The 20,810-nt window shown below is 37.3% G+C and overlaps 2 protein-coding genes across 3 annotated transcripts in view; both read right to left on the minus strand.

Moving 5' to 3' along the window:
- Positions 1–16,118, minus strand: LOC137490093 (uncharacterized). 2 transcript variants are annotated; one of them, XM_068218198.2, is made up of 3 exons: positions 13,170–16,118; positions 12,340–12,487; positions 1–2,637 (listed from the first exon to the last, which is right to left on the minus strand). In XM_068218198.2, the coding sequence occupies exons 2-3, from the start codon at positions 12,422–12,424 to the stop codon at positions 1,628–1,630; spliced, it is 1,095 nt and encodes a 364-aa protein (XP_068074299.2). In that variant the 5' UTR covers positions 12,425–12,487; positions 13,170–16,118; the 3' UTR covers positions 1–1,627. The 2 variants fall into 2 exon arrangements, with proteins under 2 accessions (XP_068074299.2, XP_068074298.2); XM_068218197.2 differs by having other exon boundaries at positions 13,075–13,255.
- LOC103910472 (uncharacterized) overlaps positions 15,436–20,810 on the minus strand; it is a 12,727-nt gene continuing 7,352 nt past the window's right edge. Inside the window, exon 3 of the mRNA XM_021475447.3 lies at positions 15,436–20,305. Within this exon, the coding sequence (XP_021331122.3) occupies positions 19,341–20,305 (965 nt within the window). The 3' untranslated portion in view covers positions 15,436–19,340. The remainder of the gene's footprint in view (positions 20,306–20,810) is intronic.

Consider the following 20,810-nt stretch of genomic DNA (forward strand, 5'->3'; position numbering starts at 1 on the left):
ATAATTTAACTCTTCCAGTGCCACTAACAATCCAGCCTTATCCCTATTTCTAAATGCCAGCTTTTTTTTTTATTTATACTCACTTTAATGTCCTTTAAAATATAGGGCTTGTTTTTTAGGATAAACCACAACATCCTTTCTTTCAATCACATCCACACAAAAGGTAATATAATCACTTATTGCATCAGTGGCCTCATCAAGCTCTTGCTGCTGAAATATGGACCAATCTGTGAATGAAAACAGCCCTTAAGTGCTTCCATAGAATCTTCTGTCCATGTATTAACAGTTTTGCATTCTGGTCTACATGCCTTAAAGACTGACCTATTGGATAGAATCAGATGTACAACATTATGATCGGAGTTGGAAAAAGGTGGCTTTGACTTGGCTACATATTCATTTTTGACACTGCCATAACATACATCCAAAACTTTAGTTTTCCTGGTGTCACATCGCATATATTGCTCAAATCCCATAAACACAGTTTCTAGTTTACAGTGGTTAAAACCGCCCAGGAAGAAAATGTGCTGTGTGGTGTCTTCCCAATGATTTGATTCTTATTTATAAAGTCTAACAGAGAACATCATCCACCGACACTAGCTACATAAATACACTGGAGAGTAGAGTACAGATGTATCCGCATCTGTACAATCACTTGCAAAAAGATTAAGCCACAGAGGTGCTGTTTGCCAGATGTTTATGAAACTGTTCTTTTCTCAGTCGCCATCATTGCGTTTACGGTAAACCCGAGGAGCGTAACACATTTACAACCCCACCTACTGCAGTGTTGGAAAACAGTATACCGTCACTCAGCCTTTTCAAACATTATTCAGACATGAAACATCCTGTCCACATGAGAAAATGTTTTGCTGCATTCATGTCATGTTATTCAAGCATTTCTTAAGTTGCGCCGAATGAGCAAAACTCTGTAGACACTGATCCGATCTGTACAGTTTCGCTCCAGTGTGAATCCTCTGTTGTGTTTTCAGATGTGTTAACTGATTAAACCTCTTGTCGCAGTGCGAACACTTGAACGGTCTCTCCAGTGTGAATCGTCTGGTGCAGTTTCAATTTTGGAGCTGTAATAAAAGTCTTCTCACACTCAAGCACATATACTCTTTCACACCGGTGTGGATCTTCATATGTTCATTAAGGTTTGCTGATCGTTTGAAACTCTTCCCACACTGAGTGCATGTGAATGGTTTCTCTCAAGTGTGGATCCTCGTGTGTTTATTAAGGTCTGATGAGTTGCTGAAACTCATTCCACACCAAAGCTGCTGTCACACTACTAGAGTTTGAGCATGCGAAAAAGTGAAAAGCAAAAAGTGGTGGGATTAGAAAAAATAACTAGACATTAAAAAAGTAAGCGATTGGTCCATATTTTACATTTCTGTCCAAAAAGGGCATGTTTTGATCTTCGATTGGTCTCACACAGTCAAGTGAAGCGATTTCGTAGGTCAGAGTTCACCAAGCTTGAACTTTGCAACGCAGTGAACTGCAAAATTTGACACAAGAACTTGCGTTTTCAGTCTGAAGCATTCGCGAGCGTATGAATGGAAGTCTTGGGGAGAAAAGTCCAGTGTGACCGTGGCTCAAGTGCAAATGAATTGTTTCTCTCCAGTGTGGCTCATCATGTGTTGACTAAAGTGTAATGATTGGCTGAAACTCTTCCCACACTAAGTGCATGTGAATGTTTTTTTCCAGTGTGGACCCTCATGTGTCGATTAAGGTATGATGAGCAGGTAAAACTTTTCCCACACTGAGTGCATGTGAATGGTTTCTCTCCAGTGTGGCTTATCATGTGCAGATTACGAGATGAGGATTGACTGAAACTCCTCCCACACTGAGTGCAAGTGAATGGTTTCTCTCCAGTGTGGATTCTCATGTGTTGATTAAGGTGTGATGAGCAGTTAAAACTCTTCCCACACTGAGTGCACGTGAATGGTTTCTCTCCAGTGTGGACCCTCATGTGGTGATTAAGGGATAATGATTGGCTGAAACTCTTCCCACACTGAGTGCATGTGAATGGTTTCTCTCCAGTGTGGACCCTCATGTGTTTATTAAGGTTTGATGATTGGCTGAAACTCTTCCCACACTGAGTGCATGTGAATGGTTTCTCTCCAGTGTGGACCCTCATATGGTGATTAAGGTGTGATGATTGGCTGAAACTCTTCCCACACTTAGTGCATATGAATGGTTTTTCTCCAGAGTGGATCCTCATGTGTTCAGTAAGGTATGACAAACATTTAAAACTCTTCCCACATTGAGTGCATGTGAATGGTTTCTCTCCAGTGTGGATCTTCATGTGGCGATTAAGGGCTGATAATTGGCTGAAACTCTTTTCACATTGAGTGCATGTGAATGGTTTCTCTCCAGTATGGATCCTCATGTGTTGATTAAGTGCTGATAATTGGCTGAAACTCTTCCCACACTGAGTGCATGTGAATGGTTTCTCTCCAGTGTGGATCATCATGTGAATCTTAAGATTGCCTTCTCTTCCAAAACTCTTTCCACACTGAGTGCAGATGAAACAATTCTTGTGTCTCCTTTCCAAAATACCATCAATCTGTAAATGAGTTTTTTCCTCAATTTTGACATGATGTTCCTCCTCTTTACTTTCCTCATTCTCTTCAATTAGGTCTGAAATAAATAAAACATTAGTTTTCATTAAGTCTTAAAAACTCATCAAAAGCTGTAAAGTGAAAAGAAACAGGAAACATTGGCTACACACACTTTAATTTTGATGCACATTAAATGTAAAATAAAACATCATATTTTGTTCGGTCCATTAACATGTGCACATTTAAGCAAATTCAATTCATCTTTATTTTTCTAGTGCTTTTATAAATGTTAATTGTGTCAAAGCCCTTTAATATGGAAGTTATAGTAAATTGAAACTGTGTCAGTCCAGTTTTCAGAGTTTCTTACACAATTCATTATAAAAGTCATTTTGGTCATATTGATAAGACAGAGATTAGAAAGCTGTAAATGGCCTATTTTTATTAATATATTCATAATTACAACAAAATGTTTTTCTAAAATTTCTAAAGCAGACAGGGAATACTTCAGAAAAAAAAGAAACACTTCAGGAAAAAAAAAAGTTCTGGGGTGTCAGCTGAACAAGCAGCTGAATATTTGCCTTGCAGACATGAGACATACCTGTACAGCATCTGCATAAAGGCTGGAATGTGCACCTTTCCCCAATATAGTATAAGTTTGTAGATGAAGGCCTAACTTACCCACATTTAGATTGGTCTCAACAATATTTTGTTGCTCTAAACAGAAAACCCATTATTGGCCTTTTACAGTCTAAATATACTTGAATTAATAAGAGAACATCGTATAGTCCGTTACTAACCTGTACAGAGGCTTGTGGTGCTATGGACTTAAAGTATAATAACACGAACTCTGTTTGAATAATTCAAAACATAACAATTTATTTAGTCAGATAAATATGTATTATGCCAATTTATTCAGTCAATTCTAAACGATCAATATCTGACATTAAATTATCTGACATTAAATTAAGACCAATTCAAGATTAAAAGATGCATACCCGACTTCAAAATATACATAACATGGAGCATAAGCTCCATGTTACGGGCTGATCCGGGTAAGCAGAATCGCACCGAACATTTTTCAAACCTTCCCTTAAGTAATCCAAGAATCCCCTCAAGGAAAGGGGTGTGTGCATAACAAAGGCATTTGCATTTAGTGCTGCCTGTGGGAAATTCACACCCTTCACAGTGGTTCAAAAGATGCCTGAAGTTATATATTTATTGTTTTGATTATGTCTATTTCTGAGAGAATGAGATCATTGTACCAGTCACACGGAGCCATTTCAAATGATATCAAACATGATAGATAAAGTCACTTGGGTTAATTTAGAACATTCAGACTTTGAAATGACCATACTGTGCGAGTTGGGGTGGTTGAAGTTGAGTTTTATGGGATTCAAATGTAAATGTAGGGGGAGCTGGTTCTTTCCCGCATTCCCACCTGCTGGGTTATGGAGTCAATTGTCTCTGTTTTCGGCTCATGTTTGAATTGTCAAAGACATCAGAATATTTGTAATATCTCAATTCTTACAAGCTTTTCGAATATTCATGCCAAATAAGCAAGTTTTGACAACCAAACTGGATCTTTCAGGCAGTGGGCGAACTCCATTTTAGAGTGTTTTAAAAACGAGTGCACTTCTTCTTGAAGTTCATAAAATCACGCGAGTGTCTCCCTTGTGATAACCACTGGACTTCGATGTAAAACAGCAATGCTTCGTGCTGTGAGCCCATCTCGTTGCAAAGTGTGGCTAGTAGTCTGCCGTTTACTGGACGAGATTTTATGTGATTTATGACTTTGATTGCACATTTCAAAACACTGTTGAGTTCGGAATCAAGTGCTTTGCTAGCAAAAGCTTCGCGGTGTATTATACAGTGTGTAAATTTCAAGTGAGGAGCCACTTCTAAAACCTTTGCCTTCAGTCCCTTGTTTTTAACCGACCATTGCATTAGCACCATCAGTACATAGACCAACACAATTATCCCATGAAAGTCCCATCTCTTTTATTTTAGTGTCCAGTTTGATGAAAATGTCACTACCTGTACAAGTCCCTTTGAGCGTTGAACAGAAGAGCATATCCTCATGCAGTTTTCTGCCAAATGTGTATTTGATGAACGCCAGCAACTGAGCGAAGTTAGATGCATCAGTAGATTCGTCGACTTGCAGTGGTTTTCCATTTATCCTATCGATCAATTGACTCCTAATGTAATTTGCAATATCATGTACGAGGCGAGCGACTGTGTCGTTCGACAACGGGACAATCAAAAGCTCATTTGCTATTTTCTCACCATGCATGGCCCGACACAGCCAACGGCTTTATCAGGATTTCCCCAATTGTGTGTGTTTTTTGGTCCGCACAATCAAGTATGACACCTTATAAGATGCCTTTAGGGCATTAGATGTAATTTTGGCTTGTTGCGCGATGATGTTTCTGTTCCTGCAATTCCTTCTTTTTTCGGCGGAAAAAGTCTATAGGCTTTTCAATAAAAGAAGGATGTTTCGTCTCCAAATGCCTTTGCATTTTGACGGGCTTCATACTTTTATGAGCAAGCACTTCTGAACAGATTACGCATTGAGGAAAATCTATGTTGTTAACAGCAGAGCAGGTAAGTCCATATGTTATGAATTCATCCTGAAATTTCTGACGTTCCCTACTTTGGTCTGACGAGGTCTTGCTCTTATGCTTAGTGGAAGTAGATGTTCCGATGACTCAGGCAAACTGTCCAAAATTTCTTCAACATTTTTAGATTTACGAATGACAAATGTATCTATCTTGGCAGGTGAGGGTTTTCACAAGCAGATGCATGCTCATGCTGTAGTGATAGCTAGCGAGCTAGCCGCTGCACAGTGATGACGTTCGATTCGCATTTTTTAAACACTCTAATGGTTAATCAGTAAAATCTTTGTTAAAATCTGAAAATATTTGTAGCATTAACTTGTGAAATTGGAAAATATATATTACAATCACAAAAAAATTACACAATTTTTAAATCCCTCTCACGACCCCCTGAATGGGGGTCGCGACTCCCAGTTTGAGAACCACTGCCATAGAACTGGTACACTCATCTTCTGTATGTATTAGAAATTGTTCTTCAGTTTAAGGTGCTTCATAGGCTTCATCTATCTAGGAGCAAGCTGGCAAAAATGTATACAGGGTCAGATTCATCTTGCCCCAGATGTGGTTTGGAGCCAGCAGGTTTGAGTCATATGTTCTGGGGATGCCCTAAATTAAATACATTTTGGGCCAATATTTTTAGATAATTTTCATCTATATGTAATAAAGATATGGATCCTAATCCTTTGACCTCAATTTTTGGTACAGTGCCAGAAAAAATATGTACCTGTCAGCTAATCACATAGAAATCATTGCCTTTTCTTCTTTATTGGCCAGACGCCTGATTCTTCTCAGGTGGAAAAAACAAACCCGCCATCCCACAAACATTGGATATTAGAAGTGTTATCACAACTCGAGCACCTTAAGTACACCATCCAAGGCTTTACAAAAAAGTTTTGAGGAATGGCAGCCTTTCCTCTCCTACATTGAATGCTCAGGGGTTATTATATCCTAAGTGAGAGTTTCTCCTTATTTTCCTAATATATTTTATGCATTTTTATTTATTTATTTTATTAATTTTTATTTTTCTCTTTCGCCCTTGTTCTTTATGGGGGGTATGTTTGTAGCTATATACCATGTTAATTTACTTTTCAATATGTGTGTTGTGAAGAAATTGAAGACTTTTGAAAAATATATAAAAATATTTGAATAATAATAAAAATAATAAATTGAATGAGTAATAATCCCATTAATCTTGTTACAGTACATGTCCAGTATATTGTTCTTTGTGTGAATGAAATGTAGGCAATAGCTATGTTTCCATCCAAAAATGTGAATTAAATTGATTTGTAAAACTGGAATATCGCATAAAAGATATGCGAATAAAGCAGTGTTTCCATCCAATAAATCAAAAAGAACAAAATTGTCACTTCCTGACTAACTGGTGCCAAATATCAACAGTAAAAACAATTTACTGCGGTAGGAGAAGCTACATGGATCTTTTCTTTTTTTAATAAATGGCTTTCACCTCAGAGGACAATAACGACACACAATGAACATGTGGTGGCGTTTGAAGACATGAGACGCGGAAAACAGACGCTCTTGACACACTCCAGACGCTCTGGAGCTCATTAATAATACAATAACATTAATACTGAAACAGTTAAAGCTGTTTTAGAATGACCAAAACTACATTTCAGTTGTTTTACAGTGTGCTCAGCCTGCAGGTTTGGACATTCACACACATTTTCATCATCATATGATCTCCTATAACAAACCTTTTTTTAATGCACATATTGGAATTTGTTCAGTAAAAGCACTTGCGTAGTTTACAGAAGTTTATCCTTTCTTATCGAATAAAAAGTTTATCCTACGCAGTTATGCGCATGTTTTTTATGCCTATATTTCAAAAGTTTTGTGCATCATGATGTTTCCATCAACCAATTTTTTTAATGCTCATAGCCTATCTAAAACGCACATAAAAGAAATACCGCTTCATCTTTAAAAAAGGAGACTGACAGAAACTCAGAGAATAAAACCTGCTACTGACCAGGTTAGGTTCACAGAGTAAGTTACCACAGTAACTGACTCTTGAGTTAAAGTATACCCCTCTTTGACTTCTGCTATCTTCATTTGTTTCATGAACACAGAATTCTTTACAATTTAAAACTGCATTTTTGGAGATCTTTCCTGCTGTTGATACTGTTGTCCTGAAAATCTTGAAACAAAACGTAAAAAAAAAAAAAAAAAAAAAAAACCCTTTCATATACCAATGAACGGTACAGCAGGAAATATTGGCGGTTTTAAAACCTTGACTTTTTTCAAACAGCTCTATACCTTGAAAACGGTTATCGTCCCATGCCTAGTGGCAGAACATTGTTTTTAGGATTTAAAATTAATTCTTTAAAAAAAGTCTCAAGCAAAAAGATTCCAATAGCGACGCCTGCTGGTACATAAAGAATATGGTCAATATTCTGACGAACTTCAAACTCATTTGTTTGCACATCATCAGCATGCTTTGATCTATTTCTTAAGCAGCAAAAGTCATTTAGACTAGTTTGTGTGCCAGTTGTAGTCAGTGCAATGCTACACGTTATTGTTCCACTATAATTTGTTTGTTTTGTCTCACATCGTCCCACAACAACATCATAGTTTAGAATACTGTACAATGTTTTATAATAATTAATTACTTTAGTGTCCATTTCATTCAGCATATTTCAAATTAGGGGCATCCACGTTTTCTGACACAATTTAACCAAAGTTTCTAGAGGTGTCACCAAGTTAAATTTAAGACTTTAAGACATTTTTAAGACCATTATGAATGAAATTTTAAACCAAAGAATTTTTCAAATGGCCCAGATGAAAAAGATTTTTTTGTCCTATCAAAAAATATTTTAATATAAAATATTTAATAATACAATAATAAATCAATAATAATAATAATATTAAAATATTTTAGATATTTCTTAGCAAAAGATCTTAAATATTGTGTAAAAACAAGAGCTCTACTTGGATCCGCGCACTCTTTTCCAAAATAAACTTTTTTTTAAATAAAAAACAAATGTTTTAAATGTTTAAAAAACTATAATAAACTAAATCTATGTACAACAATCTGTCCAGGTCAATGTCCTCAGCAATTAATACATAAAGCAAATTTAAACAAATGTTATTGTAAGTAAAATAATTAAACCATTATGATAAATAGAGTTAAAATGACCTTTTTGAATAAAAAGTTTAAGGTTTTATTGTGATGGATTGTTGGTGATTGTATGGGTTTTGGCCAGATTTGACAGCAAAACATGAATAAAGGAAAATGAAGACTTGTTTAAAAAGATTTAAGACCTACAACACAATATTTCAGTAAATTTAAGACTTCTTCAGGCCTAAATTTTAGATTTTGGAATTTACAACATTGTATGATTCACAGAAACCCTGTTTAAACACAATAGCCCTATAAATAAGTTATTATAATAATGATGTAATTCTAACTCATACTATCTGTAAGAACTAGTAACAACTACTAGAAACAAGTTTAATCCCATAAAGAAGTTGATGGAAAAAAAGGGAATTGTGATCAACGTGACATATGCAAATGGAAAGTACCAAGCCAACACTATCACTGTAATAGCAGATATCTTCTATTCAATTCAATTAAGCTTTATTTGTATAGCGCTTTTACAATGTAGATTGTCTCAAAGCAGCTTCACATAAATGGTCATGGTAACTGGATCAGGGTAGTTCATTTTCTATGAGAATACTGTAGGTCAAATATCGTCAGCTCAGTTAAACTTTTTTAATTTATTGCTTTTATTTATTTTATATAATGCCAGTGCTCAAGGACGCTTAACAAACAGTAAAAGAACAAGAAAAGCAATAACCTTAAGAGGGTAGAGAAAATGGAAGACTAAAATCTTCAGAGTAAAATTTACTCAGTTCAGAGAACATTTGGTCCCTCTTTAAATTTAGCAAAATTTACTCAGCAGCATTGCTTAACTGTTTTAGTTCTTTACATTTTACAAAAAAAAAAAAACATGTTTTTTTTTTTTTTTTTTCGCCTGATGTCACCATCATGGAGAAAAGTGGTTGATTTACTTGGACTCGATTTCTAATGCTAATTATTCTTTACTTGCAATGACAAGTAAAAAGAAAGCACATGTGATCAGGTTGATTAATCCTGTGAGGATTCTTACTCTTGACAAGAGTAACTGTACAAGAAATTATCTTTAGATGATGGTTAATCATATAAGAAACAAAATTTAGTGTTTTTTAAGAGAATGGATCTCAGCTGTGGTGTTAAATTTAAATACACTGAGCATCTGTTTCACTTTAGAGACAGACATCAATAATCAGCGTATCTATCTCAACAGTGGTTAGAGTTTTATTTATTTTTGGCTGCAGTGCATGGTAAGACAATCATATGACATTCATCCATAGTTCACAGCATGCACTGTAGGAAAAAAAAAAAAACCTCACCATAGTTGAGAAGCATACGCTGATTCTTTATGTCTGTGTGTTTTAAGTGTTTCAGATGTTCAATGTGTTTTATGATCTGAAAAAAGTATTGGTGAGCTCAATTTTCTTAATACAGTGCTTGTTTTATGATACAACATTATTTAAACTTAATAGGTTAAAACCAATTTTACTAAACCACCACAGATTCAATTATCCAGAGCACAAGTGCTCTCTTTATACAATATTTGCCACAATACACTATTTGGCAAACAAAGAGAAACTAACATTAGAAATCGAGTCAGAGTCCAAGTAAAGCACTTACTGTTCTCCTCAATGGTGACAGCTTAAACACAAAAAGTGTTTTTTTTTTTTTAATGTTGTAAAAAAATTCTTAATAATATCAATATATGGAATTTTATAGAGTGTGGCAGAAATAAGGCCAAACAGGTTGTTAATAAGTAAAGCTGCTGTTTGTGGAGTTACTTAATAATTTGGTGTGTTTTATTTCAGTTTATTTAATCTACGGCTGTGACTGAAGGTAGATGTAGTTTTGTTGTTTGTAGTTTCTCTTCTCTGTTTTTGCTCATTAACAGCAGGTGTACATCAGTCCTCAATCATCACTTAATTAACCCCAACATTGTCTCATTAACTTTAACTGCTGCTGAGTAAATTTTGCTCAACTTAGAGAGGGACCAAATGTTCTCTGAACTGAGTAAATTTTACTCTGAAGATTTTACTGTGTAATAATTAGGGGTGTAACGATACACCAAAGGCACGGTTCGGTTCGGTTCACGGTTTTGGAACCACGGTTCGGTTCGGTTTCTGTTTGCTGTGGGGTTAGGGTTGATGTCATGTTAACAGCAATGCTAAGAAACAATTCACTTAATAAAAAGAACATCTTAACTTTTTCTTTATCAACTTTGTGTGTAAATTTTTAGTACAGTCAGGACACCAGAGTAAACAACTAAAATTAAATAAATACCTCCAATATAGACTAGTCAGAAAAAAAAAACTATTTTCTTTAGTGCAGCCACCTTAACTAAGTAAACTAAAATTAAATAAATAACTGCAGTGTAGACTAGTGAAAGATCTTCAAAAACACCATAATATCCACATTCTCCGATGAGAGACTTGATCGCTGTGCTGACACAGACGCTCATTTTTGATTATCTATGGTTTCAGTTAGATAGATAGGTTTCCGTTTAAATTAATGAAAAAATATACATATAATGTGTTTGTAAAGTGTTTTTTCATGACATATTCACCAGTAAAATACATTGCGGTTGTGTCTGAAACTAATGTTAGGGTTGTAGCCGGCTGTATGTTTGCCTCCCGATCTCTCTCTCTCTCCCGCTCCCTCTATGCCAGTCATTTATGTAGGTCCGCCTTCATGACAGCTGATTGGTCAGGAGACCGATCTATCATCATTTGCCGACGCAGCGCGGGAATGTGAAAAGCATGTCAGGAAGAGCGGGAGAGAGAGCGCTTTTTCCTTTGATCTCGTTTTTCGTGTATTTTTCTGACATGATTATGATTTTCGTTGTTTTTGCTTAACTTTTGTTTGGCCAAAATTATTTTGCATTACTTTTACCCACTTTAAGTAATTTTGTGAGGTTTGTACATTTTTATTTCAATTGATTTGTATATTATTTTTTGGCTCCGCTCCTTCCCGACAATCCTCAAGTTCACTCTTAGTGTAAGGTGAATAGGGAAAATGTCATACGATTTCCATTTTGCAAACACGTAGAAAATGTATTGTTAAAGACATCAGGTAAGAGGTGAAGGTCATCTTTGTTTATTTTATTCAGTATAGGGAAGAATGCGGCGCACGGCGCTGAAGACCTTTTTGTTCTTTTCATTAGTTTTAGCGAGGTAAGAGGGGTTATTCGTGAGTTAGAATTGTTTTATTATATTTATTTATTTTGTTTGTTCTCACTATCATCCCCTTGCTCGAGTTTAACAAATTTTTGTTTGATACTTTTGTTTGAATTTGCTACTTTATTATATTATTTTTATTAGTGTAAATATTTCTCTTTTTTTGTATATTTGGGCATTATTCTGGTTTTACTTTTGTACAATAAATCAATTTTGTTGGCAGTTGTTGCTTACACCCTCACATTGTGAAATTACCACACTTTTTAAATGTTTTTCCTTACAAGTAAGTTTCGTGAAACAGTTAAGACAGACAGGCAGGCGCTTTGTCTATGACACGAATTCTATTCCTGTACTCAACTGAAAAACCAAAATGTTTCCACACAGATGACTTAAATGTGTCTGGGGGATCTGCAATCTCAGTACTATGTGAAGCAGCCATCCTGCGTCCAGTAGTAACGAGTGTGATGCTCACTCAAGTCACATGACATGACATGCACTAAAATACTAACTTTAGAATATAATATTTAGAACAAAACCTCATCATTACTAAAACAATTTAATTAAATGTGATAAAGATGTGTTTAAATTGGTTCAATTAGTTAGAGACAAGTGACGTCAACCTCAAGAATGGGCAGCAGGGGGAGTGAGAGTACCGCGATACGCCACGAGAGTTTCGCGATACGTATCGTGGCTGGTGTATCGCGATATTTCGGTTCGGTTTTAATATCTTTACACCCCTAGTAATAATACATAAAATTAATGACAAAAGACCAAGAACAAGTATTGAAAGAAACTGATTCCTATTTTTCAGCGAGTACTTATGTGCATTTAGGAGAACTAGGTAGCACACTCAGGGCTTAATTTAGTATTCTTATTATAAAAAAGATGTAAGTATGAAAACCAACCTGTTTGTTCCTGTGGATCTTCCTGTTTGACTCTGAATGCTTCTTCAATCTTCACATCTTCACTCTCCTCTTTAATAAACGCCATCTTTATAAGTGTTAAGGTCAGTCGCTTCAGCAGGAGTTTTCCTCTGTGTTTGGACACTTTATCCTGTTTAAAATGAACAAAACAATAAAAATTTCCTGTTTTAAATAAATAAAACAATGAACAGAAACAAAATAACTTCTCTTCAACACTTGCTTCAACAGAAATTAGGTAAAAGAGTAAGTCAGAGCAAGAAACAATAGCCACAAATTAGCTGAATAAAACTACGTTGTTGAATTTCTTATATGATGTAAAGCCTACTTAGAATGGAATGACATTATGCTATTTAATAAATTAAACCTTCTTTAAAACACTAATTACAAACGTTTCTGTTGCTTCAGTCAAACAATAGTCTTCAATTAATGTTAGTGAAATAGTACTACGTTATATAAAGGGGTAAAATAATAGTCAACAACATAGGTAAGTTAAAGTTTGTTTTATATTCACACATTTGGACTTTCCCTTTAAAAATATAACTTCATGAAAGTATTATTGCAAACTCTAAATAACGAAATCATATAGCAGTCAATGACTATCAAAGTACAACATTATTCACAGTCAAATAAACAGTGTTAATGTTGTTTTCAAGTCATACTTGCATGCTAATAGAGACTTCTAAATGAACGAATGCGCAAATATAAAACCAACTTTACCTCTATCTCAACAGCAGGTATATCATGTAGCATCTGGTGAAACTCTGAAACTTTAATCAATCCGTTTATATGTGTGTAAAAGCTTTAAAACAAACCTTTATCCAGTTGAATCACAGTGCAGTAGAGCCGCAGCCTTATGTCGTCAAACGACACGCCAAAATAAAAGTCTTCTTCTTCTTCTGGGGTTAATGGCGGTTGGCAGACCAACTTACACGGTGCATTCCCGCCATCTACTGGATAGAAGTGTGAAGCGCATAATGTAGAAAAGGCATGAAAAAAAATTTTTTTTTCTGAGATTACCAGAGGGAAGAGAGAACAGGGGGGCTATTCCATAAAACTAGCTTACAGAAAAAGCCAGGCTTATTTTGGTAAGTCAGGTTTATTAATGGCGAATTCGGTTTCATAAATCAAATTTACGATAGTTAAATGTATAATGCTTTACATGAAAAATAAACAGACATGTCTTCTGCAGGAGTGGAGTTTTTCCTATTTTCAACCATTTACAAAAGGTCATCAATTAAACAAAAATTATACTTAAACATTGAATAAAATCTTTACATTATAAGATAATGCTTTACATAAACAGACATGTCTTCCTTATTTTCAACTATTTGCAAAGTCTCATTAATGAAACAAAAAATATATATTCTTAAAAACTAAATAAAATCTTTACATTAAAGGATAATGCTTGACACAAGAAATAAACAGACATTTCTTCAGCAGGAGTTTACCTTATTTTCAACCATTTACAAAAGGACAGCCTTGTTATTTCTGGCAGCAAAGTCATCAATTAGCTCATCATATGATCATGTCTTTGCTAATTCAGAGTTGATGCTTATTTTTGCCAGTCCACTGAAGTGCTCTTGTGCCACCATAGAGGAGCGCACGTATGTTTTGATGAGCTTCATCTTAGAAAAACTTCGCTCAGCAGAGGCAACGGTCACGGGAAGTGTTACAGCGATGCGCAGAGCAATCCAAAGGTTTGGGTACAACTCTTGCAAGTGGCTGTCATGAAGAAATGATAGCATCTCCAGAGCTGTTGTAGTGGTGGCAACTTTAGAATGTTTATGAATTCTTGAGCCAGCTCTTGACCATCAATATCAGAACCTGCTTCCCCCAGTGTCAGAGCTTTTTCTAAGTCAGTGCAGTGTTTCTGTTATGTTTCTATTGACATTCCTTGAACTTGGCTGAAATCAAGGAGCACTCCAAATCTTGCTTTGACCTGAGTGAAAATTTCAAATCTCTCTTGGAGTGATGCCAAAGCAGAGTCAACAATGCTATAAAAAAAACATTACCTCAAGCTTTTTGAGGGCATCACTGATGGGCTCATCTGCAGTTTCGTAGGCAAAATGTCTTTTTGTGCTTCTCAGCCGCTTCTCTTTAAGCTCAGGCTCTGTGTTTAGGGTCTCACAGAGTTCCTTTGCAACTTTGCAACATCCATTTGCATTGATTTAGACTGCAGCATCTTGTTCTCCTGGTTAATATGTGTTAGGATATCAAACCATACAATTGTGCATATCAAAAACCTGAATGAAGCCAGTTCTTTTGCCAGGGCCTGAGCCTCTACTTTGGCAACGGGTCTTAAATGCGGTGAGTCTGTCAGCAAACAATCACCAGACGAATTAAAGAAATGGGGAATAATGTATATGTCCAGCTTCAGGAGAAGGTGAAAAAATTTATTTATTTTGCTTTAGCTCTTGATGAGAGCAATGACGTGTAGGACACGGCACAGCTGCTAATTTTTCTTCGCGGAGTTAACTCAAACTTTGAACTGTCCGAGGAGCTGGCAGCCCTACAAAGTCTAAAAGGCACAACGACAGGGGAGGATATTTTTGGTAAAGTGTGCCAAACGATGGAAGAGCTGGGTCTAGACTGGTCTAAGCTGGTCAGCATCACTACTGATGGGGCACCTAGTATGGTTGGCACGTCAAGGGGACTTATAGGACGCATGAACAGAGAAATGGAAGAAAGAGGTCTCACCCACCCATTACAAGTGCACTGCCTGATTCACCAGCAAGCACTCTGCTGCAAAGTTTTAAAGTGGGAATGATCGGTCATGAAGGTGGTGGTGTCATGTATAAACTTTATCAGAGCAAACGGACTTAAACACCGGCAGTTCCAAACCTTTCTTGCGGAGCTAGAATCAAAGATTCGAACATGATTCACATAGAATTATTTAAAGCTTACACTTAACTTAAGTATTTGTCCAGCAAATAGAATGTTTAGTGTAAAGCAATCCTGTATTATATTATTACGTGGCCAACAATAACAATATAAAAACAGTATCTAATTATTTAATAAGCAAGGTAGCAGTATCTGAAGCTGAGGCATTAACTTATAAAGCACACAACACACCAACACTGATCTTAAAACGAAACAAAAGTTTATTGCTACTCTATAACACAAAGTACTAATCTAACGTTACGTAAAACAAACAAACGCACATACATACACACACTCACAAGCAGTTTGAGGAGAGTTATGACTGAGTGGATTCAACTTCTAGCATTTGCTACGTTCTTAGGATTGCAACCTGAGAGAAACCATAAAAGCAGAGAATTTTGCTATTCTTTACTACTTAAACATAATTCACACCATATTCAGTAATGGGTAGAAACCTTGTTTGTGCTACTTGCGTTCTGATGTACTTTTGGTTTCCTCGACTGGTCCAAAGGGAAATCCCGGCGAAGCTGATTGGTCAGCGTAGCAACTTCAGTGACGTGATGGAATTCCCTTGTCGGTGAAGAGGGGTTTCCTTAGTCGGTTGCTAGGAATACGGATGTTGGACAAGGCGGCGTTCGAAGTCCTTCCTGGGTTCCTGTAGTTATGATGAGTTTCAGAGTTTGGATGTGTTGACCCGATGGCTTGTTGTTGAAGCGGTTGCACAAGCAGATCGGGGGTCGAGCCGGCAGCAAGTGAAGGTCGCGGTCTGCTCCATGATGTAACGAGGCTTCCGGCGAGGCGATGTAACGGCCACAGCACGAGAAGAGCGACGTCCGGGCAGCGACGGCGGTGACGACTGGCAAAGATGACCGGCAAAAGACGACGATGAAATTCCTTTGTTCAAAGTTTTATAGGCTTTGGTAGAGGCTTGGTCTACACAATGCTTGTCCAATCAGAGAAGGTGCGGGGTGGAGTCACACCCCAATTCTGCCCTCTAGAAGGCCGGGTTGACACCTGGTGTGGGTGCTGCTTTGATAGCATAGTGGTTAAAATAAAGTCTCATAACATGGACACTTTTCATAGTATGGTTTCTTCATATAAACCAATGCATTTGAAATGTTCCTAGCTTTCAATCAATACCAAACATGAAGTATTTCACAAACATTCTGTAGATTTCATTTATCACTGAGGGCTATTACTCAATAACTATCCATAACAGTTTTGTTAAACACATGGAACATGTACACACAAAAACCTACAGAAACATAAAGCAAACGTACATTACTCAAATAAACTGTTTTACTTAAATGTCCATTAAACTTTGGAAGCGTTTCTGATCGCTTCTGTATCTGCCTGAGAATGTGTATTCCTTGCAGACGCCAAAGGGCACGCAAACCAAAAGGTACTTCTCAAAAACCGGTTTGGTGGGTTTTTGATTGTAGAGCCTCTTATTGTTTTAAGGTGTAAAGTTAATTAACACGCAACTGTGATGTTGACTGGCTAGTCATCCTGTGGATTGCCTTTTGCTGGGTGCCTGTGGATTGCTTTGAAAATTAAATCAAAGCTCAGACATGTAGGCACCAACCAATCTTTTAAGGATAACATGGTCTATGGCTTGTTCGGTTCTGGAACGATCCGTTGACTCTCTACAGCTTTACCATACTGAAGTCCGATGGTTAAGCCGTGGCAGAGTTTTGAGGCGTTTTTACGAGCTGCTACCCAAAATTAACGCCTTCTTTCTGACAAAGGGTATAACTGTCCCAGAACTGATTGACGCAGAATGGAAATGGGACCTCGCCTTTTTAACAGATGTGACAGAAATGTTGACCAGCCTCAACTTGCAGCTCCAAGGCAAAGGGAAACTAATATGTGGTACGTATTCCCACATAAAAGTATTTGAGGTGAAACTAGCACTGCTTGTGGGACAAGTGCAAAAACAAGACTTCACTCATCTCCCAGTAACCCAAAGTTTTTCAGAGGAGAAACCAGTGGCTCCATTCCCAGTTGAAAAGTGCGTGGAAGCGCTGGAAATGCTGATGGCGGAGTTTGACGCGCGATTCCGTGAGCTACACGTCTACGCTAAAGAAATCCGCCTATTTCAGAACCCATTCGCTGCTGACATTAACGAAGCCCTGCCTACGTATCAGTTTGAGTTGGCTGAGGCCCCGTTTACACTAGTGCGTTTTAGTTTTAAAACGGAGTTGTAGAATGAAAACGATCCGTGTCCACACTCGCGTTTTACCCAGCGTTTCTGAACTGCTCTCCGTCCACACCAAAACGCTGAAAACACACATCACGTGACCACACACACACTCTCGGGCAAGCACTCCAGCATTTCTACCCAGATGAGAGCTATGCTTGTCGGACTGCTCATCAAGCATCTCACGCTGGATCTAATCTCACTATATTTGCTAAACGTGATATTTCATTCATCTTGTTGTCTTTATCTAACGACATAGGCCAATTCCCTGACTTTGGTCATTGGAATCTATTAAGTTACTTGTTCACGGGTAACATGTTTTGGTTAAGCGCAAAGATAAGTTAATGATTAATCCAGGTACTGATCGCTTGCCTTTATTTCCTACAATGTATAAACTTATTGTATGTTATACTTTTATAATTATCGATTATTAAAACTGATATTCAGCAAAAGAGAGGGTACGTTTCGTATTTTCACTGAAATTGAAAGGAGGCAGTTGTTATCGGCTCCGTTTTGTTATAAATATCCACACAGTGAAGATGACGCTCATATATGCAGCACGGCGCCTCAACATTTCTGCTGTCTGTTAAGTTGCTAATATTAAAAAGAAAATAGGCAGTTCCTTAAATCATGTTTACATTTTATTGTTGAGAAAGTGAAACAACGTAGCCAGGGTGATGTGAATGAAGTTATAAAGTACACTGTTCCCTTTGAAGATTTACCTGTGTCCTCGGTATGTTTTCCATATCAAACTGAGAAGGGGGAGACTGCAGCCTTGATCAAACTTGCGAAGTCTGAACTTACAAGAAGAGGATGCAAAACTGAACTGTGTGTGGGCTACTTAATATTGAGGAAAAGCCCCAATCAGATAGGCGAATGTTTGCAGCCCCGCCTCCGTTTTCAGATGTCTCCGTCTTTCCCCATCCACACTGAGACGGAGCAGCAGCGTTTCAGAATGAAAACGGCCTCTCCAGCATTTTCAAAAAGCTCTGTTTTCGGCGCTCGAGAACTCCGGCGTAGTGTGGACGGATGGCGTAACCGTAGCAAAACTTATGCGTTTTCAAACTAAAACGCACTAGTGTAAACGGGGCCTGAGTTACAGAACTGTGATGTTCTGAAAGACGCATTTAAGCCCAACACTCTCACTGAATTCTATGCTGCCCTCCCCAACGAGACATACCCAAACATCAAAAGGCATGCAATAAAGATTACCACACTTTTTGGCAACACGTATATTTGTGAGCAAACCTTTTCATGCATGAAACTGATGAAAACACAGACGAGATCAAGACTCACTGATGAACATTTGCATCAGTCTTTGAGACAGGCTGTGACAGGAAGGGAACCTGACATTGGACTTCTCACCAGTCAGAAGCAAGCCCACAGTTCATACTAATATGCAATTAAATGTTTGAATTTGATTAGCACTGAATATAAAAAAGTCATTATAATGATAATCAACTATTCTAGCATTAGAAGGTATACATACAGTTAAAATCATAATAGTCAATCCGAACCATGTAATTCTCCATTATACTGTAAGGTGACCCGGCCCCCCATTAAAAAAGGAAAAATTATGTGGCCATCTAATAAAAAAGTTTGGGGACCCCTGCACAAGAGTTTGAGCATGCGATATTTTGTTGTATGGCGCTGCGAAAAGGGGCGGGAATAAACAAGATGATTAGACATTAAAAAAGTGAGCGATTGGAATATATTTTTAATTTGTCCAGATAGATCATGTTTTGATCTTCGTTTGGTTTTCGCAGGTCAGAGTTCACCAAGCTTGAACTCTGCAATGCAGTGAACTGCAAAACTTGATGCACAAACTTGCGTTTACAGTCTGACGCATTTGCGTGCATATGAATGGGAGTCTATGGGGAGAAAGGTCCAATGTAACCGTGGCTTAGGTGCAAGTGAATGGTTTCTCTCCAGTGTGGATCCTCATGTGTAGATTGCAGTTTGATGATTGGCTGAAACTCTTCCCACACTGAGTGCAGGTGAACGGTTTCTCTCCCGTGTGGATCCTCATGTGTAGATTCAAGTTTGATGACTGGCTGAAACTCTTTCCACACCGAGCACATGTGAATGGTTTCTCTCCAGTGTGGATCCTCATGTGTCGGTTAAAGTGTGATGATTGGCTGAAACTCTTCTCACACTGAGTGCATGTGAATGGTTTCTCTCCAGTGTGGATCCTCATGTGGTGATTAAGGGATGATGATTGGCCGAAACTCTTCCCACACTGAGTGCATGTGAATGGTTTCTCTCCAGTGTGGATCCTCATGTGTTGTTTAAGAGATAATGAGTGTCTGAAACTGTTCCCACACTGAGTGCATGAGAATGGTTTCTCTCCAGTGTGGATCCTCATGTGTTTATTAAGGGGTGATGATTGGCTAAAACCTTTCCCACACTGAGTGCATGTGAATGGTTTCTCTCCAGTGTGGATCCTCATGTGGTGATTAAGGTGAGATGAGCAACTGAAACTCTTCCCACACTGGGAGCATGTGGAAGGTTTCTCTCCAGCGTGGATTATCATGTGGTGATTAAGGGATGATGAGTGGCTGAAACTCTTTCCACACCGAGTGCATGTGAATGGTTTCTCTCCAGTGTGGATTCTCATGTGTATATTAAGGGATGATAAGCGGATGAAACTTTTCCCACACTGAATGCATGTGAATGGTTTCTCTCCAGTGTGGATCCTCATGTGAATCTTAAGATAGCCTTTTCTTCCAAAACTTTTTCCACATTGAGTGCAGGTGAAACGATTTTCGTCTCTACTTTTCAAAATACCCTCAGTCTGTGAATGAGTTTTTTCCTCAATTTTGACATGATGTTCCTCCTCTTTACTCCCCTCATTCTCTTCAATTAGATCTGAAAAAAAAACATCCCTTTTCATTTAACCTTAAAAATCTCATCAAAAGCGTAATAAAGGTGAAAAGACACTGGAAATATTGGCTACACACACTGTAATTTTGATGCACATTAAATGTAAAATAAATCAGATCATATTTTGTTCAGTCCATTAACGTGTGCACATTTAAGCAGATTCAATTCAATTCATCTTTATCTAGTGCTTTTACAATGTAAATTGTGCTGAAGCCACTTAACTTAGAAGTTCTAGTAAATTGAAACTGTGTTAGTCCAGTTTTCAGAGTTTCTCATAAAAGTCATTTTGGTCATATTGATAAGACACAGATTTGAAAGCTGTAAGTGGCCTATTTTAATTTGTATATACTCAGAATTTTAACAAAATGTTTTTCTAGAATTTGTTAAGCAGACAGGGAATACTTGTTCATTCTGTGCCTGACCAGTAAACACATCAGAAAAAAAAAGTTCTGAGGTAACAGTTGAACAAACATCTGAATATTTGTCTCGC

The sequence above is a fragment of the Danio rerio genome, chromosome 4 (genome assembly GCF_049306965.1).
Source record: "Danio rerio strain Tuebingen ecotype United States chromosome 4, GRCz12tu, whole genome shotgun sequence".
Classification (NCBI taxonomy): Eukaryota; Metazoa; Chordata; class Actinopteri; order Cypriniformes; family Danionidae; genus Danio; species Danio rerio.